This window comes from Dendrobates tinctorius, unplaced genomic scaffold (assembly GCF_039654945.1).
Source record: "Dendrobates tinctorius isolate UK_male_01 unplaced genomic scaffold, ASM3965494v1 ptg000143l, whole genome shotgun sequence".
NCBI classification, from domain to species: domain Eukaryota; kingdom Metazoa; phylum Chordata; class Amphibia; order Anura; family Dendrobatidae; genus Dendrobates; species Dendrobates tinctorius.
The window spans coordinates 31,554,072-31,577,356 of NW_027361810.1; the positions used below are offsets into that span (position 1 = coordinate 31,554,072).

A 23,285-nucleotide genomic window follows, 5' to 3' on the forward strand; every position below is an offset into this window, starting at 1 on the left:
TAAAGAGTGATCGTAAATGGCTGCACATCCAGTTGGAAGAATGTCTCAAGTGGGGTACCACAGGGCTCTGTCCTGGGCCCTGTATTGTTCAACATCTTTATCAACGATTTAGATGAAGGAATAGAGGGTAAACTGATTAAATTTGCTGATGACACAAAGCTAGGAGGGATAGCTAATACTAGAGAAGAGAGAGAGGATTCAAAAAGATTTAAATAAACTGGAGAAGTGGGCAGTAACTAACAGAATGGTTTTTAACAGGGAGAAATGCAAAGTACTACATCTGGGCAATAAAAATGAAAAAAGCATACATAGAATGGGAGGAATAGGGCTAAGTGACAGCACATGTGAAAAAGACTTGGGTATACTAATAGATCACAGACTGAATATGAGTCAACAGTGTGATGCAGCAGCAAAAAAGGCAAATGCAGTTCTAGGATGTATTAACAGAAGCATACAGTCTAGATCACGTGAAGTCATTATTTCCCTCTACTCCTCTTTGGTCAGACCTCATCTGGAATATTGTGTCCAGTTTTGGGCACCACATTTTAAAAAAGACATCAACAAACTGGAGCAAGTTCAGAAAAGAGCGACCAGAATGGTCACCGGTCTGCAAACCCTGTCTTATGAGGAAAGGTTGCAGGATTTGGGAATGTTTAGTTTGCAAAAGAGAAGACTGAGAGGAGACTTAATTGCTGTCTACAAATATCTAAAGGGCTGTCACATTGTAGAAGGATCAACTTTATTCTCATTTGCACAAGGAAAGACTAGAAGCAATGGGATGAAACTGAATGGGAGGAGACACAGATTAGATATTAGAAAAAACTTTTTGACAGTTAGAGTGATCAATGAGTGGAACAGGCTGCCACGAGAAGTGGCGAGTTCTCCTTCAATGGAAGTCTTCAAACAGAGGCTGGACAGACATCTGACTGGGATGATTTAGCGAATCCTGCTTTGAGCAGGGGGTTGGACCAGATGGCCCAGGAGGTCCCTTCCAACTCTACGATTCTATGATTCTATGATTCTAAATAACAAGGTACTGAGTAAATAGTGATGAGCGAGCATGCTCGAATAAGGTGTCATCCGCCATGCTCGTGTGCTAACCGAGTGTCATTGGTGTGCTCGAGTCGCCATGGCTGCATGTCTCGTGGCTTTTAGACAACGATTGTCAGGCAATTCCTGCATGTGTTGCTGCTGTCTAACAGCTGCGAGACATGCAGCCGCAACAACTCGAACATTTTATTCGAACACACCAAAGACACTCTTAGCACACGAGCATGGCGGATAACACCTTATCCCAGCCAATTCGCTCATCACTATTAGTAAGCACGTTTTTTGATTAAAAAAAATCATAACAGCCATCCCACCGTGGTAAGGTGTACCCTAGTCAGGACAGTAATATCATTTGACAACAGATTACCTTCCAAGGAGCAAATGGATCGGACCTTGGACATGCCAGAACCGCCTCTCCCGAAACACTTCCTCTTAAAGGGGAGCATTGGGGCACCCACATCAAAATTAGATTTCCAGCCAATTCTGCTAATAACATTGGGTTCCATATTTAAAAACACATGCACACTCAACCAAGCTGAGCGCTCATGTGTATAAAAATCAAAAAGTCAGCTGCACATCTGAAGCGTACAGTCAGTGATACACAACGGCAGCCTAAGGGTACGTGCACACGCTGCGAAATGGGGTGCGGATTTGGCCGAGCGGGTTTTGTAAAATCCGCAGGTAAATCTGCAGGTCAAAAGACCTGCGGTTTTACCTGCGGATCGGCCTGCGGTTCTGCCCTGCGGTTTTTCATCTCCACAATGGAGGAGATGGCAAACCGCAGCGGAATCCGCAGAAAGAATTGACATGTCAATTCTTTCTGCGGTTTTGAAACCGCAGGAAAACCGCGCGGAAAAACCCACACCATCTGCACTGCGGTTTTTAATATCCATAGGATATTATGGTACTGTACACCGCAGCAAAAACTACTGCGGATCCGCAGCGGCACCGCAGCGTGTGCACACACCCTAATAAATGCGTTTTCATTGAAAACAGGGGCACAAACTGCTACTGAACAAAAAGGATCATCCATTTTAAAATAAACTTCAATTTTTTTTCCTCCCGACATTGGCACAGGGAGAGTAAGGACATAAGGACACCCCCACACACAATACATGGCCGGATGAGCCCATCGTTCATTGAATGTGTATAGATACCTTTAGCATATGGCAGAAGTTATTGTGCGGCTAACATAATGCTTATTTATGAAGTGTGAAAATGTGCCACTCCATACAATGGTGTTACAAATTATCAACAACGCGACAGTGGAGAGAATTCAATGCGCAATGGAGCAGTTTCATTTATTTCTATGTGGAGAAAAGTTGCCACCTAGAATATGGAGACCCAACTGAGCTCAGATGTCCCACCAAAATCACAGTAATGCAAAACGTCAAGTCATCAACACAATGATAGGATCAAATGATACAATTCTGCTAGCTTGCAGCCACCCCCAGAGGGAGGCAAGTAGAACAGTGTAAACATTGAATTTTAAGGATAAAAGCAGTAAGCAGCTATTTGCCCTAAAGTCCCTAATACTTTGCCCCTACATGTATAAAATGAGACTGTTATATTTATGGAGACCTGAGCAGCTAGTGACCAGTGCTGTGGCGTCGTAGATGAGATGAATCTGTGCTGCACTTTATGCACATGCTCAGTAGTGACCAGTGCTGTGGAGTCGTAGATGAGATGAATCTGTGCTGCACTTTATGCACATGCTCAGTAGTGACCAGTGCTGTGGAGTCGTAGATGAGATGAATCTGTGCTGCACTTTATGCACATGCTCAGTAGTGACCAGTGCTGTGGAGTCGTAGATGAGATGAATCTGTGCTGCACTTTATGCACATGCTCAGTAGTGACCAGTGCTGTGGAGTCGTAGATGAGATGAATCTGTGCTGCACTTTATGCACATGCTCAGTAGTGACCAGTGCTGTGGAGTCGTAGATGAGATGAATCTGTGCTGCACTTTATGCACATGCTCAGTAGTGACCAGTGCTGTGGAGTCGTAGATGAGATGAATCTGTGCTGCACTTTATGCACATGCTCAGTAGTGACCAGTGCTGTGGAGTCGTAGATGAGATGAATCTGTGCTGCACTTTATGCACATGCTCAGTAGTGACCAGTGCTGTGGAGTCGTAGATGAGATGAATCTGTGCTGCACTTTATGCACATGCTCAGTAGTGACCAGTGCTGTGGAGTCGTAGATGAGATGAATCTGTGCTGCACTTTATGCACATGCTCAGTAGTGACCAGTGCTGTGGAGTCGTAGATGAGATGAATCTGTGCTGCACTTTATGCACATGCTCAGTAGTGACCAGTGCTGTGGAGTCGTAGATGAGATGAATCTGTGCTGCACTTTATGCACATGCTCAGTAGTGACCAGTGCTGTGGAGTCGTAGATGAGATGAATCTGTGCTGCACTTTATGCACATGCTCAGTAGTGACCAGTGCTGTGGAGTCGTAGATGAGATGAATCTGTGCTGTACTTTATGCACATGCTCAGTAGTGACCAGTGCTGTGGAGTCGTAGATGAGATGAATCTGTGCTGCACTTTATGCACATGCTCAGTAGTGACCAGTGCTGTGGAGTCGTAGATGAGATGAATCTGTGCTGCACTTTATGCACATGCTCAGTAGTGACCAGTCCTATGGGGTCGTAGGTGAGATGAATCTGTGCTGCACTTTATGCACATGCTCAGTAGTGACCAGTGCTGTGGAGTCGTAGATGAGATGAATCTGTGCTGCACTTTATGCACATGCTCAGTAGTGACCAGTCCTATGGGGTCGTAGGTGAGATGAATCTGTGCTGCACTTTATGCACATGCTCAGTAGTGACCAGTGCTGTGGGGTCAGAGTTGAGATGCCTCTGTGCTGCACTTTATTCACATGCTCAGTAGTCACCGGGGCTGTGGAATCGGAATTGAGATGAATCTGTGCTGTACTTTATGCACATGCTCAGTAGTGACCAGTGCTGTGGGGTCGGAGTCGGGAGTCATGGAAATTGAGGAGTTGGAGGTTTGGCTTACAGACTAGAGCTGGGCAGACACCTGGATGTTAGAGTCCGGCCGAACAGTTACAAAAAGTTTGGGTTCGGGTACCAGAACAGTACCCGGACCCGATCCCAGACCATATTCACTTGAAAGGAGGGCCCCGAACATCCAGTGTTTGCCACGCTGTCATGTGCATGACAGCGCGGCAAGCACAGCTTCTGATCGGCGGTGAAATCATCCCCACTGGTAAGAGCCAAGGTTTCCATGCTGTCAAAAGACAGCGTGCGCGTTCAGCTGTGATTGGAGGTATAAAGCTTACCTCAGGTCACTGGTGTCAGCTGATGGGACTACTGATCCCATCATCCGACACCTGCTGCCGCTAATTAGTGAGCAGGAGCGGCGGATGGGAGTATTCATCAGCTGCTAATGCGCTGTAAATAAATAATTTAACAAAAACCCAGCGTGGGTTCACCTGAGAACACCAGCCCCCAGCGGTCAGCTTTAAAAAAAAAAAAAAAAACGGCGTGGGGTCCCCCCATTTTTGATTACCAGCCTTGCTAAATTTATTTAAAAACTTTATGAAAAAAAAAACAAAAAAAACCCAGCGTTGAGACCCCTCTATTATTGATAACTAGCCTTGCTGAAGCTGACAGCTGAGGGTTGCAGCCCCCAGCTGTGAGTTTTGCCTGGCTGGTTAGGTGTTGACAAACACCCATTGTTCGGGTAGCCGAACCCAAACATGAAGATGGACTTCCTAGTGAAGTCAGTGTTTGGTGTCCGTGTTTGGTGTCAGTAGGTGTTCGGTACGGACGCCGAACCTTACTGTTCGGATTCGCCCATCTCTATTACTGACTCCACAGCCCTGATCAAACCACTTGCAATAAAAACCAGGAAGGACTTGTTCTCGCTGCTGATTATTGAAGATGCCAATTTCTGAAAATGAATTAGACATATGGTTTTATTCAATGCGTTTCGAGGTATGATACACTTCTTCAGGGAAAACCATAAAGCCCTTTATGGTTTTTCCTGAGGAAGAGGTGTAGTCTACTTTGAAATGCGTCGAATAAAACCATATGTCTAATTAATCTTCAGTAAGTCGAAAAATCCTTCCTGGTTTCCATTCCATAGACTACAAAGAGAATCAGTCAAAAAAAAAAAAAAAATACTTCAAGGAAAATTCTGATCTTATATTGTGCCAAATGTAAAAAGGGAATATACCGTACAAAAAATTACTAAAAAAATTAAAAAAAAAGATTTTTTTCAATCAATCCAGTGTTTCGGAATTTGATTGTCCTCATGACAAATTTGATGAACTTAATATGAGATCTTCTCCACCTGAACCTCTGGCTTGGCTGAATTATAGTTCTGTCAATTTCCACTTTAAAACTAAGCAACTGAGAAGGAAGCTTGGAAGATTAAGCAGCGCGTTTCGTAACCTTTAGAGTGAAGAACCCACTCCGAGCAATCTCATGACTATACCTGAAAGACCAAAAAAGACAAAGCTGTAACAGTATGGGAGATTGACAATCGTTTTTCAGTCGAACAAAAGGCATAATAAAGTGTAGCGGGCCGAGGTGCGGGAGCGAGGCAGAGAATGTGCAGGTCAGAGCTGGCATTTTATTCAGCTGAGCAAACAGAGGATGAATAGGGAAGCTTTACACTAACACTGGATCACACGCGCTTCCCGGTCAGGTCACAAGCACTGGCCCATCTTCAATTGACTCGCCAACACAAAGTCATGCCTTCCCGAAGGCTTCTCTATACAATCAATGGGGAACGTTTACACGGGAAGACAAGAATCCTCGAGATGTCAAACATAGAAACTTCTGTGTTTAAAAAACAAAACAAAAAAAAACAAAAAAACACACTTCTGAAAAGTTTCACGCATTCCGTTTGTTTTGGGGGTTTTTTGGCATGTGCGTCCTCTATTAAAATTTATGGCCACATCACGACCCAAATATAGTATGCTTTTTCACTGGATTTTTTTTCTTGTCGAGGATCGATTGATTGTAAAAAGTAAAGAAAAAAAATTATTGGAGGCATGACCTACTTTGAATCATTCTGTGGATCAAAATCACCAATTAAAGTCAAACTGCATCAGTATTTTACTGTTTAATGGGCAGTAGATTTTTTTTTTTTTTGTTCTGGAAGAGCAAAGCGGATAAAATGTGGATTGTATAAACAGATATACAGACCAAAAAATAATAAAAAAAAAAAAATGGGCCCAGTTAACAAAAAAATGCTTTTCATGTATTGCATTTTTACAGCTTTTTATGCAAATTTTAAGCGGCATACAAAAGCAAGAGTTTTTTTGCTGCATTTTTGCCTTCTCTTGTGCATGCTGACTAAGTTTAGTGGCCTCAAAAAGGCCTGATTTAACTTCCTTAGGTGTTTGCACCAAAAACGCAGCAAAAACTGTTACCTGTTTTTTTGCACTTACCAATTGTTTCCTGTGGGTGAAAAAATGTTGCAAATGCCCTGAAAAAATAAAAAAAAAATAAAACACTGAAAGACGTGACATGCTGCAGCTCGCAAAAATGCAGCAGTTTTCCAAATCGGTCAGGAGAAATAAAACCAGTGTGTGCGTGCATGAGATTTTTTAAATCTCATAGACTTTGCAGGTACTGTAAAACGCAGCATAAAATAAAATTTGCCTTAAAAAATGCAGCATAAAAAAAAAAAAAAAGCTGCAAAAACACAACTTGTGAACATAGCCTAAACACAGAAAGAACAAAAATAAAGTAGCATGCTACACATTTCACATAGCCTAAGGACTATGGGGTAATGCATGTACGGATCTATGGTGAACTATACATTCGCAGTAGAAATATTTGGTAAGATTTTAATTTGGCGTGGGAAGATTTTATTTACTAATTTTTTTTATTTATATAGCGCCATTAATTCCACAGCGCTTTATAGACACTATCGGCATTGTCCCCATTGGGGCTCACAATCTAGATTCCTTATCAGTAACATGGGAGGAAACCAGAGAACCCGGAGGAAACCCACACAAACACAGGGAGAACATACAAACTCCTTGCAGATGTTGTCCTTGATGGGATTTGAACCCAGGACACCAGCGCTGCAAGGATGCAGAGATAGCCACTGAGCCACCCAAAGACGCCCCAAAGCCCACCAGATACTGTACATGAGGCCCTCTCCACATATCCGTATAATACAGGTACCAGTGTCAGTGTGATCAGTGTGCCATCCATTTTTTTTTTCCCAGTATGGCTTAAGAAAAATCAATTCCAAAGCTTCTCCTATACTTTGCAATGATAAACACATACAGCCCACTGATGACACATTGATGCCATCCGTGTGCTGTAAGTGTGTTACACGGACCTATAGACTTGTATTTGTCCCTGTCATTGGTGCTGCTGGTAAAAACACGGATGTGTGTGCAGCACCATAAATGAGTATATGTGGCATCAGTGTAAAAAAAAAAAAAAAAAAAAAAAATATGCCACATGTACTGGAGACACGTACATGTGAAAGGGGTCTGAGATGGAGATTGTCCAAACAATGGTTCAACAATAGTCAGTCAAAGAAAAAAGAAACATCCGGCACTGTCCCTGAGAAAGAAATACCCGCAAAGTCACTTATAACCGCTATCAGTGTGACACCTGTAACCCTTGCTGAACGGGTGCTCTATCCATGTGAAGAAAAAACATGAACTATCGTAGTAGAAAAAGACAGCAGGATGGCACTCACCGTTCTCTTGAAATGATTCACTTTATTTCATGTTAATAAAGCACAGGCAATGGCACGGGAGAAATGCAAAAGACGGACGACAGCCGTTTCGTGCACAATGCCAATGTGCACGAAACGGCTGTCGTCCGTCTTTTTGCATTTCTCCCGTGCCATTGCCTGTGCTTTATTAACATGAAATAAAGTGAATCATTTCAAGAGAACGGTGAGTGCCATCCTGCTGTCTTTTTCTACTACAAACAATGGTTCAGCCATCAGCAATGTCGGCCAGCTCTTCAAGTCATGGGCGCTCAATCCGACCGAGCGTTCCTACGGGCTCTACGAGAGGCCAGACATGTCTGAAGGCCGCTCACCTCTGGGAGAATAAAGCTATTGATAGTCCAAAATGGGACACACCAGATCCTCAATGCCAACGACCATCGTCTAGAACCCCCATTAGACTGACAGTAATTCATAATCTAGAAACAATCATTGGAATACAAGAAACAACTTCTGGTACTTCGAGAAGATTCAGTAGCACCTTCATTAGAAGTAATGGGGCCACTAGCACCTATAATACTAATTAAACTCTGCTGTGGTGTTCCCAATCCTCTTGCAATAGAACAAGCTGGATGGCAAAACAAGTGCTAGTAATATCCTAAAAGTAATAGGAATGAAAAAATAACTTAACCATGCCAAAGGAGTTGAAAAGAAAAGTCTTGAGTGAGGAAAAGGAGGGCTCAATTCTGGCTTTACTAGTAGAGGGATACAATATTGCATCACGATGCCTCCATCCTTAACATTTCCAAGACAGCAGTCCATTACAACAAGGTCAAGCAGCAGATATTGGGGACAACAAAGCTACAGAACGGCAGAGGGCGAAAACCACTCTCCAGTGACCGGGATGACCGTCATCTCATTTGAATATCACTCAGCAACCGCAGGATGACATCAAATGACCTATAATAGGAATGGCAAATGGCAGCTGGGGTGAAGTGCATGGCAAGAACAGTTCATAACAGGCTCCTAGAGGCAGGTCTCAAGTCATGTAAAGGTAGAAAAAAGCGTTTGATCAATGAGAAGCAAAGGAGAGCCAAAGACCATAAGGATTGGACTATAGAGGACTGGAGCAATGTAATCTCTGACGAGTCTAATTTTCAGCTTTGCCCAACACCTGGTCGTCTAATGGTTAGACGGAGACCAGGAGAGGCGTACAAGCCACAGTGTCTTGCACCTACTGTGAAATTTGGTGGAGGATCGGTGATGATCTGGGGATACTTCAGCAAGGCTGGAATTGGGCAGGTTAATCTTTGCAAAGGAAGTATGAATCAAGCCGCATACAATGTTATCCTAGAAAAACAGTTGATTCCTTCTGCTCAGGCAATGTTCCCCCATTCTGCCGCCTCACCACCACTATCTGTCTCTTCCCCATTAACCCGTAGAATGTAAGTCCGCAAGGACAGGGTCCTCTCCCCTCTGTTCCAGTCTGCCATTGTAAATTTGTTTACTGTAAACGATAGCTATAACTTTGTATGTAACCCCCTCTCATGTATAGCACCATGGAATTAATGGTGCAAGAGAAATAATAAATAATAATAATAATAATAATAAACTGAGGACTGTTTTTTTCCAGCAGGACCATGCGCCATGCCACACAACTAGGTCAATGTGTGGATGAAGGACCGCCACATGAAATCCCTGTCATGGCCAGCCCAATCTCCAGACCTGAACCCCATTGAAATCCTCTGGAATGTAATCAAGAGGAAGATGGATAGTCACAAGCCATCAAACAAAGAACTGCTTAAATTTTTGTACCAGGAGTGGCATAAGGTCACCCAAAAGCAGTGAGAAAGACTGGTGGAAAGCTGTGATTAAAAATCATGGTTATTCCACAAAATATTGATTTCTGAACTCTTCCTGAGTTAAATCATTAGCATTGTTGTTTCTAAATGATTATCAACTTGTTTTCTTAGCATTATTTGAGGTCTGCAAGCACTGCATTTTTTTGCCATTTTCACCATTTCTCATTTTCTGAAAATAAATATCAAATTTATTGCTTGGAAATTCGGAGACATGTTGTCTGTAGTTTATAGAATAAAAGAGCAATTTACATTTTACTCAAAAATATACCTATAAAGAGAAAAATCAGACAAACTGAAAATTTTGCAGTAGTCTCTTAATTTTTGCCAAAGCTGTATATCCAATACCAATTTTTTAAATTCTGACGATGTCACTTTACATGATAACTCTGGAACCCTTCAACAAATTCCAGTGATTTTGAGAATGTTTTTTCGTGGCACATTCTAATTTAGGATAATGGTAAATTTAGGTGGATATGTTTTGTGTTTATTTATAAAAAAAATATCAGAAACTTGACAAAAATGTTAAAAAATGGCAATTTTCAAACTTTGAACTATTATCCCTTTAATCCAGATAGTCAGACCACACGAAAACATTAATAAATAACACTTCCCACATGTCGGCTTTACATTAGCACCATTTTTAAAACGCTAATTTATTTTGTTAGCCTTTTAGGAGGTTTAAAAATGTAGCAGTACTTTTTCATTTTTTTTTTGAGGAACCTATCCGGCTTTAAAGTGGTATTGGGGGTACTATATATTGGAAACCCCCAAACATGATAACATTTTAAAAACAGCACCCCCTGACATACTAAAAACTGCTGTCAGGTAGTTTATTAACCCTTCAGATGATTTTCAGGAATTAATGCAAAAGTGGTATAGCATGAATGAAAAAGTGTTTGTTTACCACCTAAATGTCGCTAACTTCTAAACTGACCTCTATAGCCGGCAGACTCTAAGGCCGCTATTTGGCCATGAGCTGCTATAGCAAACATCAGGACCACACAATCATGATCTCGGTGTGTCAATTAGATTTAAGCGGAAGCCCCCACAATCTATTAACTATTTATTTGATGTAGTCACTTTTGACAGCAGCAACTAAGGGGTTTAACAGATACGGACGGTGTCAACACTGATCATTTGTGATACAGCAAGTTGTCAGCTATAGTGGACAGCCGACAGCTGCTGGAGTGTCACCTGTATGGGGATGATATTCTCTTATATCTCAGAGCAGTTAAAAGACTTATTGGCTGTCATTAAGGGGTTAATTATTTCTCGTGTTTTGATCAATGCAGAACAATGAAAGGTAAAAAGTAAACTGCAAGAAATTACCACTTTTAATAGATTAATGATTGGCATATTCACAGTTTTTTAACACCTTGTTTTTCTTTATCGAACACTATGGCAAACTGCATTAAAAAAAATAATTTCCGTTTATTGTCCGTTTCGTGTATGGTGGATTTATGGTTTGCTTTAGTCACGTTTCGCAGGAGGCAGCGCGAGGTTTTCTGTCCCTTTAATCACAAGCCTTTATGTCGTAATTTAGAATTAAAAATGATTTTCGTTTCAGCGGTGGAAGCGCGTAAAGAAAAAAAAAAAACACATTAATTCACAAGGATGTAACGTCGTATTTGTCTGTCTAGACCAACTGCAAGGTCACCCGCAGTAGACGGCCTATGAGGTCATTTCTCACAATTTCCAGTTGCTTCAGAAAAATGAAGTTAAATTCTGAAATATGTTGGAAATTTGGAAAAAATTATATTGGAAGACTTGTGGTTATTTTATGCTCAGTGGTTTTGGACTGGGGTCCTGGGCTCAAATCGACCATTGAAATATGAGTATGAGTGGGGATTCTGCTCTGTGATGCCAAAGAGGGCATATTAAGGGGTGGTCAATCAGCGGCTGCACTCACTCTTCCTGGTGGTCACTAGTGATGAGCGAACGTGCTCCGAGAAGGTGATCGCGTCCTCACGGCTGCCTGTCTAGTGGCTGTTGGGCAATCGTTGCATGTGTTGCGGCTGTTAAAAAGCCGTGAGACCATGCAGCCTCAGGGACTCGAATACTTTATTTTTTTTTTGAGACCGCCAAAGACACTTTGTTAGGCTGGTTTCACACTAGCGTTTTTTAGCGCAGTGCATCATGCGCGTCCATGAGCATGTGCCCCTATGTTTAACATGGGTGCGCATGGTCTAGCGTTTGCACGCGTTTTTGTGCGCACATGCATTTTTTGTAGTGTGCGCCGGACACACCCTGTTGCATTTTTTTGTGCGTCCAACCTGTGTCAAAAAAATGCATGCGCACAAAGGAGCAAAAAAAAAAAAATTGAATGCGTTTTAAGAGTTATCAAGGCTACAAACTGGTTAAAACGCATGCGCAAAAAAAAAGCAAACGCATGCAAAACGCATGATGCGTTTTTTGAATGCGCTTCTACTGCGCACGAAGCGCAGTGCTAAAAAACGCTAATGTGAAAGTAGCCTTAGAACCCTTGCATGCTTGGATAATACCTTCTCCGAGCAAGTTCGCTCATCACTATTTGTCACACATTTATTTGAAAACACAATTGCCCAATTTCAGGGTTCTCAAACCAATGTCACGTGACATCCAGGCACCGCCATCACTGGATTGCCGCCAGAGGCGAGTATAGGGTAAATATAAATTATACAAGGGAGAATATTTCATTTAAAAAGGGTTTGTCCTGGGAGAAGACTTAACAGGCCTTCTAGAACTAGAAAAATGACAACCGGAAACTGGTCGCTAATCGGACGAATGCATCAATTAGAAGACACGACTGCACACATGGAGGAAGGAAGCTTATTGGCAAAGGATTTATGAAAAGAGAAGTGAAATTGTAAGACCGTATCAGGGAGGGAACCTACAGTTTCAGTTCTTTGAAAGCTACACATTTTTCCCCACACAGCCATGATACACAGGGGACACTATACTAGATCGATAAAATCAGTAACCAGCAGATAAAATGGCTGACGCCTAAAAGGAAATAATCTGAATTAAGCAACTGAACAACAGATATTATAAGCTTAATATCTACAATAGTAGGATTGTGAGCGTCCGGTGAGAAAAATGCAAGATTATTTTAACTCAATCTTTGTTTCGCAAACATACATGGCCACACTGACAGGGACTGACCCTATTTTAAAGAAGCAGTGCCCCTCTCATCAAAGTTTTTATCTTCTTAATATATTGCAGTCATCATATTATACAGCACTGTGTACTTACAATTGCTAATTTTGCCTTTCTACCCAGTTAATTCTTCTCTTGTCCATTAGGTCTATGACATCACGTGATTAAACACAAACTAGTTGAATTCTTCTAAGCTCTATGTAAAAACAGGAGGTTAATTTTCCCTGCATGACTCATGAGTCACTGGAAAAGTCCCTGGTGGGTGGGAGAAGCTGGGTCAGGAGTTGAAGAGGGAATGATAAATGCAGGAAAAAGAGACTTCCTGTTTCTACATAGAACAGAGAAAAGAGAAGAATTAACAGGATAGAAAGGCAAAATGAGCAATTGTAAGTAGACAGTGCTGTATAATATGATGACTGCAATACAGTGGTGGCAAAAATCAGGAGACCACCACATCAAAACCCTGTCATGGGCTGCCCATTCTCCAAACCTGAACCCCATTGAAATCCTCTGGAATGTAAACAAGAGGATGATGGATAGTCACAAGCCATCAAACAAAGAAGAACCGCTTACATTTTTGGGCCAGAAGCAGTGTGAAAGACTGGTGGTAAGCATGCCAAGACGCATGAAAGCTGGGATTAAAAATCATGGTTATTCCACAAAATATTGATTTCTGATCTCTTCCAGAGTTAAAACATTAGTATTGTTGTTTCTAAATGATTATGAACTTGTTTTCTTTGCATTATTTGGGGTCTGAAAGCACTGGGGTGTTTTTTTGTTTTTTTAATTTTGACCATTTTCTTTGTCAGAAAAAAATACAAAATTTATTGTTTGGAAATTCGGAGACATGTTGTCAGTAGTTTATAGACTAAAAGAACAATTTACATTTTACTCAAAAATATACCTATAAAGAGGAAAAAAAAAAAAAAATCAGACAAACTGAACATTTGAAAATGGTCTCAATTTTTGCCAGAGCTGTATATTAAAAGGATAAAAACATTGATGGGAGGAGTGCTTCTTTAAACAAAACTGTCTAATGAGCGGATGCAAAGGTCCATGTGAATTGTTGGCGAACAGGGACAGCTGTGACATCACTTATTGGAATTGGTGGATTATGTGTTAACTAGCTGTGTATAGAGGAGTTTTTAGCAGAGCCAGAATTACAAGGAAAGACAAGAAGCCTGCTGAAATCTCTTCCTGAAAAGATAGGAAGATACTCTTGCAATTTTTACACTAGCCACTAGGATAAAAAAATAAAAATAAAAAATAAAACATGTAAAAAAAACCTGTTTCCAACAATAGGTAATTTTTTGAAGTCAGCTTCCCTTTAAGACTTAAAAGGTTGTCCACTACTTTAACATTAATGGCCTTGCCTTGGGATAAGTCATGTATGTCTGATCTGTGGGGGTGCAACACCCTGCACCACCGACGAGCAGTTTTTCTTGGCGTTGGCCTGAACTTGGCAGTTACGGAGCCGTATATCAACAGAATAGTGGCCATGACTGCACATCCGCCCTTTATTCAAGCCAACAGGAGGCATATGTGCAGTAGCCGGCTGTGGTTACTATCAGATGGAGCAGCTCTATAACTGGGCAGTCTCGGCAGCTGCAGACACAGAAAACACCTGATCAGGGCGTGCCGGGTGTCGCACCCCCACCGATCAGACATTGATGAACTATCCAAAAGGCCCCGTTACACGCTTCAATGTCCCAGCAATCCCACCAACGATCCGACGTGGATGGGATTGCTGGGACATAGCTACTGAGCTGTCACAGACAGACTCACCAGCCATCAGGACCAGTGAGCAAGCTGGTATCTAATGTAAACAGCGGGTAACTAAGAGCCGCGCGGCTCTTAGATACCCGCTGTTTACCTTGGAAACCAGCTTCCAGCGTCGCTGATCGTTGGTCTCTCGCTGTCACACGCAGCGATGTGCGCTGGCCAGCGGGAGACCAACGATCAAAAAATGGCCCAGGACGTTTGAGCGCGATCAGCGATACCCGGCAGGGGGGCCGGTCGCTGATACATGTCACACACAGCGATCTCGCTGGCTATCTCGCTGTGTGTGAAGGGGCCTTAAGGATAGGGCATCAACGTTAAAGTAGTGGACAACCCCAACTTTAAGAAGTTATATTACTAGGCATCCTTTTGTCACTATCAATTCTGGGTTGGTACAAACCTTGGATTAGATCGGACCACAGAGTGCAAAGGAAAGTTTAATAAAAAAGAAAAATTAAAAAAAATTGTCTCAGCCAGGTTTTCTTTTTTAAATAAAAAAAAACTAAAACGTTAGTGTATATCTAGAGAGACACATACATCCACTATATGTCATGTTATGGTGTATATATATATATATATATATATATATATATATATATATATATATATATATATATATATACACACACACACACACATACATACATACATATACACACACATACAGTATATATTGATTCCGTGGTGCTGTACATCAGAAGGGGTTACATGCAAATTACAGATATCACTTACAGTAAACAAACTTACAATGACAGACTGATACAGAGGGGAGAGGACCCTGCCCTTTCGGGCTTACATGCTACAGGATGGTGGGGAAGGAGACAGTAGGTTGGTGGGTTGCAGCAGTGCTGGTGTTGGTTGTGGTGATATCACCGGTCGTGGTGAGAGAGAAGGAGGTAGCGGGGTCATTGCAGGCTTTCTTGAAGAGGTGAGTTTTCAGGTTCCATCTGAAGGATCCAAATGTGGTTGATAGTTGGACTTGTTGGGGCAAAGAATTCCAGAGAATAGGGGCAGTTCGGGAGAAGTCTTGGAGGCAGTTGGGTGAGGAGAGAATAAGTGTGGAGGAGAGAAGGAGGTCTTGGGAGGACCGGAAATTACGTGAGGGAAGGTATCGAGAGATTAGTTCAGAGACATATGGGGGAGACAGGTTATAGATGGCCATGTAGGTCAGTATTAGTAATTTGAACAGGATACGCTGAGGGAATTGGGAGCCAGTGAAGAGATTTGCAGAGGGGAGAAGCGAAGGAGTAGCGAGGAGAGAGATGAATTAGTCGGGCAGCAGAGTTAAGGATGGACTGGAGAGGTGCGAGGGTGTTAGCAGGGAGACCACAGAAAAAGGATGTTGCAGTAGTCGAGGCGGGAGATGAGGGCATGCACAAGCATTTTAGTAGATTGATGGTTGAGGAAAGGACGGATTCTGGAAATATTTTTGAACTGAAGGCGACAGGAGGTAGAAAGAGCTTGGATGTGCGGTTTGAAGGACAGGGCAGAATCAAAGGTTACTCCGAGGCAGCGGACTTCCGGTACTGGGGAAAGTGTGATGTCATTAATTGTTATAGCTAGGTCGGGTAAGGAAGATCTTTGAGATAGAGGAAAGATGAGTTCAGATTTGTCCACATTGAGCTTGAGAAAGCGAGAGGAGAAGAAGGATATGGCTGATAGACACTCTGGGATTCTGGACAGCAGAGAGGTAATGTCTGGGCCAGAGAGGTAGATCTGAGTGTCATCAGCATAAAGGTGGTACTGGAATCCGAGGGACTTCATGAGTTGCCCCAGACCAAGTGTATAGATTGAGAAGCGTAGGGGTCCTAAAACAGAGCCTTGGGGGACTCCAACAGAGAGAGGGTGGGATGAGGAGGTGGTGTGGGAGTGGGAGACGCTGAATGTGCGGTTGGAAAGGTGTGAGGAGATCCAGGATAGGGCGAGGTCTTTGATGCCAAAGGAGGAGAGGATCTGTAGTAGGAGGCAGTGGTCAACTGTGTCGAATGCAGAGGACAGGTCTAGAAGCAGGAGTATAGAGTATTGTCCATTTGATTTGGCTGTAAGTAGGTAGTTAGTAATTTTGGTCAGGACTGTCTCAGTGGAGTGATGGGGGCGGAAACCAGATTGTAGATTGTCAAAGAGCAAGCTAGATCATAGGTGGGAGGAAAGTTCAGCATGGACGTGCTGTTCCAGGAGTTTGGAAGCGAATGGGAGCAACAATATTGGACAATAGCTGGACATAGTGGTTGGGTCGAGGGTTGGCTTTTTAAGGATAGGCGTGATTGTGGTATGTTTGAAAGCAGAAGGGAAGGTACCGGACGTTAGTGATAGGTTGAAGAGGTGGGTTAGGGATGGGATAAGTGTGGTAGTGAGGTTGGAGAGAAGGTGGGATGGGATGGGGTCGAGTGCACAGGTTGTGAGGTGCTATTTGGAGAAGAGACGATTAAGCTCCCCTTCAGTGATGTTGGAGAGTGAGGTTATGGGGTTTGGGCATTGGTCTGGTATACAAAGGGGTTGTGGTGGTTGAGCAATGACGACTTGCCTTGTTTGGTCAATCTTATTTTTGAGTGTGTGGCAAAGTCCTCGGCAGAGATGAGGGAGGTTGGAGGAGGCAGTGGTAGGCGGAGGAGGGAGTTAAAAGTTTTGAATAACTGTTTGGGGTCGTAAGATAGGGAAGATATTAGGGTTGTGAAGTAGGCCTGTTTAGCAGAGGTGAGCGCAGATTTGAAATCGAGTGTTGCCTATTTGAATGTGGTGAAGTAATTTTGTGAATTTGTTTTCTTCCAGCGCCGCTCTGCAGTCTTGGACACTTGCAGGAGCTTTTTAATGGGGTTATTGTGCCAGGGTTGTCTGTTGATACGTTGCATTCTGCCATGAACGAGAGGGGCAGCCGCGTCAATAGCTGATGCGAGAGTGGCATTGTAGAAAGCAGTGGCACCGTGAGTGTCATGGAGTGAGGATATGGATGCCAGTGGTAGAATGGAGTCAGAGCGCGTGGGTGTCTAGGTGTGCAAGGTTTCTGCGGGGGTGTGCGTGTTGCTGGACATGGCTGCCAGGTGAGGAGCACAGGGATGAGAAAGTGAGTAGATGGTGGTCAGATAGAGGGAGAGGGGAGGTGGTGAAGTTAGAAAGAGAGCAAAGACGGGTGAAGACCAGGTCTAATGTGTGTCCGTCTGTGTGGGTGGCTGAGGAGCACCACTGAGTAAGTCCAAAGGATGAAGTAAGGGATAGGAGTTTGGAGGCTGCTGACTGAAGGGTATCAGTGGGGATGTTGAAGTCACCCATGATGATAGTGGGGGTGTCAGTTGAAGGAAAATGAAGAAGCCAGGTAGAGAATTGGTCAATGAAGGTAGTGGTTGGGCCTGGAGGTCGGTATATGACAGCCACGTCGAGGTTGGAGGGCGAGTAGATTCCGGACAGAGTGGACTTCAAAAGAGGTGAGGATTAGGGAGGGAAGAGGTGGGATTCGGTTGAAAGTGCAGTTGGAAGAAAGGAGAAGACCCACTCCTCCACCGTGTCTATTGCCAGGGCGAGGAGTGTGGGTGAAGTGGAGGCCGCCGTAACAGCGCAGCAGGGGAGGCGGTGTCAGAGGGTGTCAGCCATGTTTCTGTGAGGCCGAGGAAGGCAAGATTGCGAGATAGAAAGAGGTCATGAATCACATGGAGCTTATTGCAGATGGAGCGGGCATTCCAAAGTGCTCCCGAGAGAGGGAGCAGGGGGTTGGGTGTCAATGGCACAGGCTTTAAGTTGGAAAGATTGTGGTAGTTCTTATTAGATGGGGAGCAGTAGGAAGGGGTAGTAATGGGGGGTATGAGCTGTGGGGGTCCAGGATTTGGAGATATGTCGCCAGCAGTGAGGAGAAGCAGAGAAAGGGAGAGCAGATGGGAGAAGGAGAGTGGCAGCTTGTTTTATGTTTCATTCGGACAGATTTGAGGTTGAGGAGCAGTTCAGGAGAGGAGGTCAGGTGGGGAGGAAAGAGGGAAGGGGAGATTATTTGGTTAGAGGGTGCTGGGGTTTGGGGATAGCGAAGGAGAGTGAGGATTAAAGGAGCAAACACTGTGAGGGCATATGTAAACATGGTGAAGAAATAAGATGGGTTAAAAGAAAAGCTAAGTCCAAGTAATAAGAAGGGCTTACTCAGCAGACGTACCCAAAAGAGACAGGTACATAGTGTGGGGTCCTGACTCCTGCCGAAACTAAATGCCGTAGTAATAACTGCATTTTCACGATACTTTTGCTGCAGTGATACTTATGTTGCAGGGAGACACGTGCCTGACCCGCACACATACAGTATGTATGCTATATATACATGCACATATACAGTATAGTTATACTGTATATACACAAAGTATAATATATATATATATTTATTTTTTTTTTTAGGAAAGTGAAGGGTGCACCACCAAACCACGACAAAACACTGTCCTTAAATTATAGGTCGGGCCTCACTTGACTTAACCATGTGTTTCTAAATACTGCCACCATTTGTAAAAAAAAACTTTTCTTCTTCACTTGCCTAAAAAAGCTTATAGATCCCAGAATATATACATATAACTGAAAGCGTCTTCAATTGCTACTTAAAGTTGCCAAAATATCTTTACATTTGCAGCAAATTACTTTGAAAGCTATTTATGCAGCACCAACACATTTTTCTGCATTTTTTATATAGAAATGTAGGAAGAAAAAAAAAAAAAAAAAAAAAAAATAATCACAAGTATAAAGTTCCTGTCCTGAAGACAAAATGTAAACCGCCTCCACAAAGCCAAATGTACAAAAACACATATTAGCGTAACATCAGGAAAGCCAATTTTCCAATTAGTCCCCAATAACTATTTTTAGTAAAAAAGCAATAAAGCCTAGTAGTCGGCAAAAGTGGTTTAGGCTACTTTCACACATCAGTTTTTTGCCGTCAGGCAGGATCCGGCTATTTTTAGAAAAAACGGATCCGGCATAAATTTTGGAGAACTGTAGAAACGGATCCGTTTTTTTGCTGGATCCGTCTAGCAGGTTATATCTGTTTCCTGGGGGCTGGCCAATTGGATCTGAGCATGCGCAGACTTAAAAAAACGGATCCGGTGGCTGGATCCGTCTTTTTCTGGATCCGGCGCCCATAGACTTTCATTGTAGCAAAAAGCTGGAAGCGTTGGATCCGGCGCTTCCGGCTTTTTCGCCGGAGACAAAAAACGTTACAGTAGCCGTTTTTTCCAGACGCCGGAATGAGACAAGTAGCCGGATCCGGCAAAAAACGGATGAAACGCAATGCCATCCGGCGCGATCCGGCGCTAATGCAAGTCAATGGGGAAAAACTGGATCCGGCATTGCATTTTGCCGGATCCGGTGAGGCCTTAAGGATTTCAGAAATTATGCTTTGGTTGAAGAGGTTTATCAACATGAGGAAACATGAACGTGCTTCCTGACCACCACCATGCTACATTTTCCCCCGATTCAAAAAATGAGCCATTTAATCAGTGAGTATCTAAAAGTAAAAGAGAGAAAAAAACAACAACTTTACATCTTCTAAAAGTCTACAATCCAAGGTCCCAGTTACCCAGCTGGATTGGAAACAAATCTAAAGTAGAGAATCTTGGAATCGCCTGTGCCATCCCCAGAAATGTTGTTTTCTCTCATTGGTTTTACATTTATGTAGTAAAATATTTTTAGGTGCATGACATCATCAGACTGGGAATAAAAACACAATCATCCAGATAAACAAATCTAGAAAAACATTTGCTTTATAAGGCCGAACGAGGGTAGTCAGCTCAGGTAAACATGTGGGAACCAACCTCTGACTCATTGTCGTCATAGAAAGTCTTTACGTAACTCGCAAAGTGAAGAGAGGGAAAAAAAAAAAAAAAGGAAAAACAAAAATAACGTTTCACCAGTAAAATAAAATCTGGTGGAGGGATGAGGTTAGAAATACATTGGATTAATAGCATGCGGCCATAGTGGTCAACATAAGCATTAGCAGCAAAATCTAATGGGAATCAATGTTGTAACACTAGGTATTCGTTTCTTTCCGAAAATATTATAATCACTAGTTAACAAACTTAATTTATCTAAAATAAGCATCAAGTGATACCAGTGATCATTGTCCATGAAACCATACTACGGACGACGACTCAACTCACGCGGCCTTTCATAAAAGATTAACAACAATTCAACTAGATGGCCATTTCCTGAAGGAAACACATGGTGCTTGAACAGCGCTGCCAGCTTTACAGCAGTGTATCAGGTGTCGACTGTAAGGGTACTGTCACACTTAGCGATGTACCAGTGATCCCGACCAGCGATATGATGCGGTCAGGATCGCTGGTACATCGCCAAGTGGTCTGCCACACAGGCAGATCTCACCAGCGACATCGCAGGGGTCGGGGGTCGCTACTTACGTGTCAGACGATGAAGACGTCCTCCCGCCCGCGTCCATGCGTCGCTCGTCTCCACAGCAGGAAGCTGACGACGAGAAACGGTCCAGGACGTTCTCGCGCAATCAGCGATAACCAGCGGGGGAGCGGTCGGAGGTATCAGACATAGCGATATCGCTAGCAATATCGCTATAACGTCACAAAAGCCAGTGACGTTATAGCGATATTGCTAGCAATATCGCTTAGTGTGACAGGCCCTTAAGAAAGTAAAGTTAGAATATGAATGTTGTGTATAGCCACTTTGGCACATTCGGCACCCCTGTAGCAACTTTGGCCCATTCGGCACCTCGGTAGCTACTTCGGCCACTTGGTAGCCACTTTGGCACATTCAGCACCTCAGTAGCCACTTTGGCACAATCGGCACTTCAGTAGCCACTTTGGCACCTCAGTAGCCACTTTGGCTACTTGGTAGCCACTCTGGCACATTCGGCACCCCGGTAGCCACTTTGGCACAATCGGCACCTCAGTAGCCACTTTGGCCACTTGGTAGCCACTTTGGCACATTCAGCACCTCTAGTCCTGATCGCTGGAGGGGCTGTCTATGAGACAGCTCACCAGCGATCAGCCTAACGATGTCCCAGCGATCACATCATGTCGGATCGTTGGTGGGATCGCTGGGACATCGTTATGTGTAACGGGGTCTTTAGAAAAAAAAAAAAAAACAAGCCTTAAAAAGTTCAAAAGCAACCATACGCTAGTTCAATATTTCCAAAGCCATGTTTACACCTGCATTTTGGCGTCATAAAGGCTGTCTTTGCCTCATGCATCATAAGGCGCATACCACCGAAACATGACAAATCCCATTGTCATACAAAGGGGTCCAATCATGGTGTCCACCATTTTGACCAAGAATAGTGATGGAAACAAGAAACAAGTGGAGTCCTATAAATTTGTAACAATGCAAAAATTGTGATCAGATGCAGACAATCTCAAATACAGCCTGGACAGACATCTGTCTGAGATGGTTTAGTGAATCCTGAATTGAGCAGGGGGTTGGACACGATGACCCTGGAGGTCCCTTCCAACTCTAACAGTCTAGGATTCAGTAATCCAATGCCTATGGACATCTTTACTACTGCATCAAACTGACAAGTCTACTAGGCTAGAATTCTCCATGATAAGACTTCAGAGGAGGATAACTGGATACTTACGGTTGGCAGAGCTTGACTAGGTCCTGGTCTGTGGTGTTTGGAAGAAGTCCTCTAATATACAGGTTTGTTTTGCTTAATTGATCCCAGCCAGAACTGCTGCTGCTACTGCTGCTGTTGTTGTTGTTGCTGGTCGTGCTTGGACTTGGAGGAGCCATGGGGTGAGCAGGCACAATGGATTGCTGAAAAAAAAAATTAAATTAAACTTTATATAAAATCAAAAAGCAAAATACATTTTATTTGATTAATTTTAGTCTCAACTGGGAAAAAAAAATGATCAATAATGACTGTAAATTTACAAAAAAACAGTACTATTACACTTCCACCTTTCATACATTTGTTCCTATATATTTTCGGTTGACCTTGTTGGGTTATTCTTACGGATTCCAGCAACACAGGATTGTGAAAAGAAGTCAAACGCTGACCTGCACATTAGCGCTGCTGGGCTTTATAACGCACGGCAACATGACCTCACATCTTGGAAATTCAACAAAGTCAAGTGCAATACTGTACAAATACCAATAGATAACCAAATACTAGAAATTAGCAAATAGATGCACAGGATCCTGGTCTAGTGGAAACGTTCCACGGCCGCAGAATGGGAACCCTGAGAACCGTCTCCTAGTTTCGGGCTGCTCTTTTGATTAGACCGTCTGGCGATGCGCACGGTCATCATTGCATTGTGACGCAAGTTTATCCCAGTTATTCAGAAGAGGAGCCGGTGATGCAGGCAGGTAGGAGGCGGTTTGTATGGCTCCATTCTATACTGATCTGGCTAGTAGACTAGGATCCTGAAAATGTACTTGCTCATCTCTTATAGTAAATATCCAAAAGGCCCCCAATACACACTAGATGAAAGTTGGCAGTGTCCGCCGATTTTGGTGTGACTAGCCAAATATCTGATGTGAATGGGGCCGGTCTCTTCCCCAACAAATGACTTTGTAGGATAGAAGGGTCGGGCACTTGGACTCTTAACATCTGATTTTTTTGTGCTTACGAAAAATGAGCCTCAGCCAGGAAGGTATCCGGCAGCTTGCTCCACTCTCTCCATTGAAGACGTAGAAACAACTTGCAAAGCTGACCACTTGTGTATGGGCAAGTCAAAAGAATATTCGGGCGACAGCTGTGTCATGTTTAAGTCCACCTTCAGACTTGAGGCGCGTAGTCTCTTGCCTCAATGTTTGGCTACAGTGCAAGTGGCATGAACAGTACCTTAACTTGCAAAATTAAC

The 23,285-nt window shown here is 43.2% G+C and overlaps 1 protein-coding gene across 6 annotated transcripts in view; it reads right to left on the reverse strand.

The window, feature by feature from the left end:
• Positions 1 to 23,285, reverse strand: part of RBMS1 (RNA binding motif single stranded interacting protein 1) — a 210,844-nt gene that overhangs the window by 128,729 nt on the left and 58,830 nt on the right. For all 6 annotated transcript variants that reach the window (XM_073545720.1, XM_073545721.1, XM_073545725.1 and 3 more), the window contains exon 2: positions 22,058 to 22,236. In XM_073545720.1, the coding sequence (XP_073401821.1) occupies positions 22,058 to 22,236 (179 nt within the window). The remainder of the gene's footprint in view (positions 1 to 22,057; positions 22,237 to 23,285) is intronic.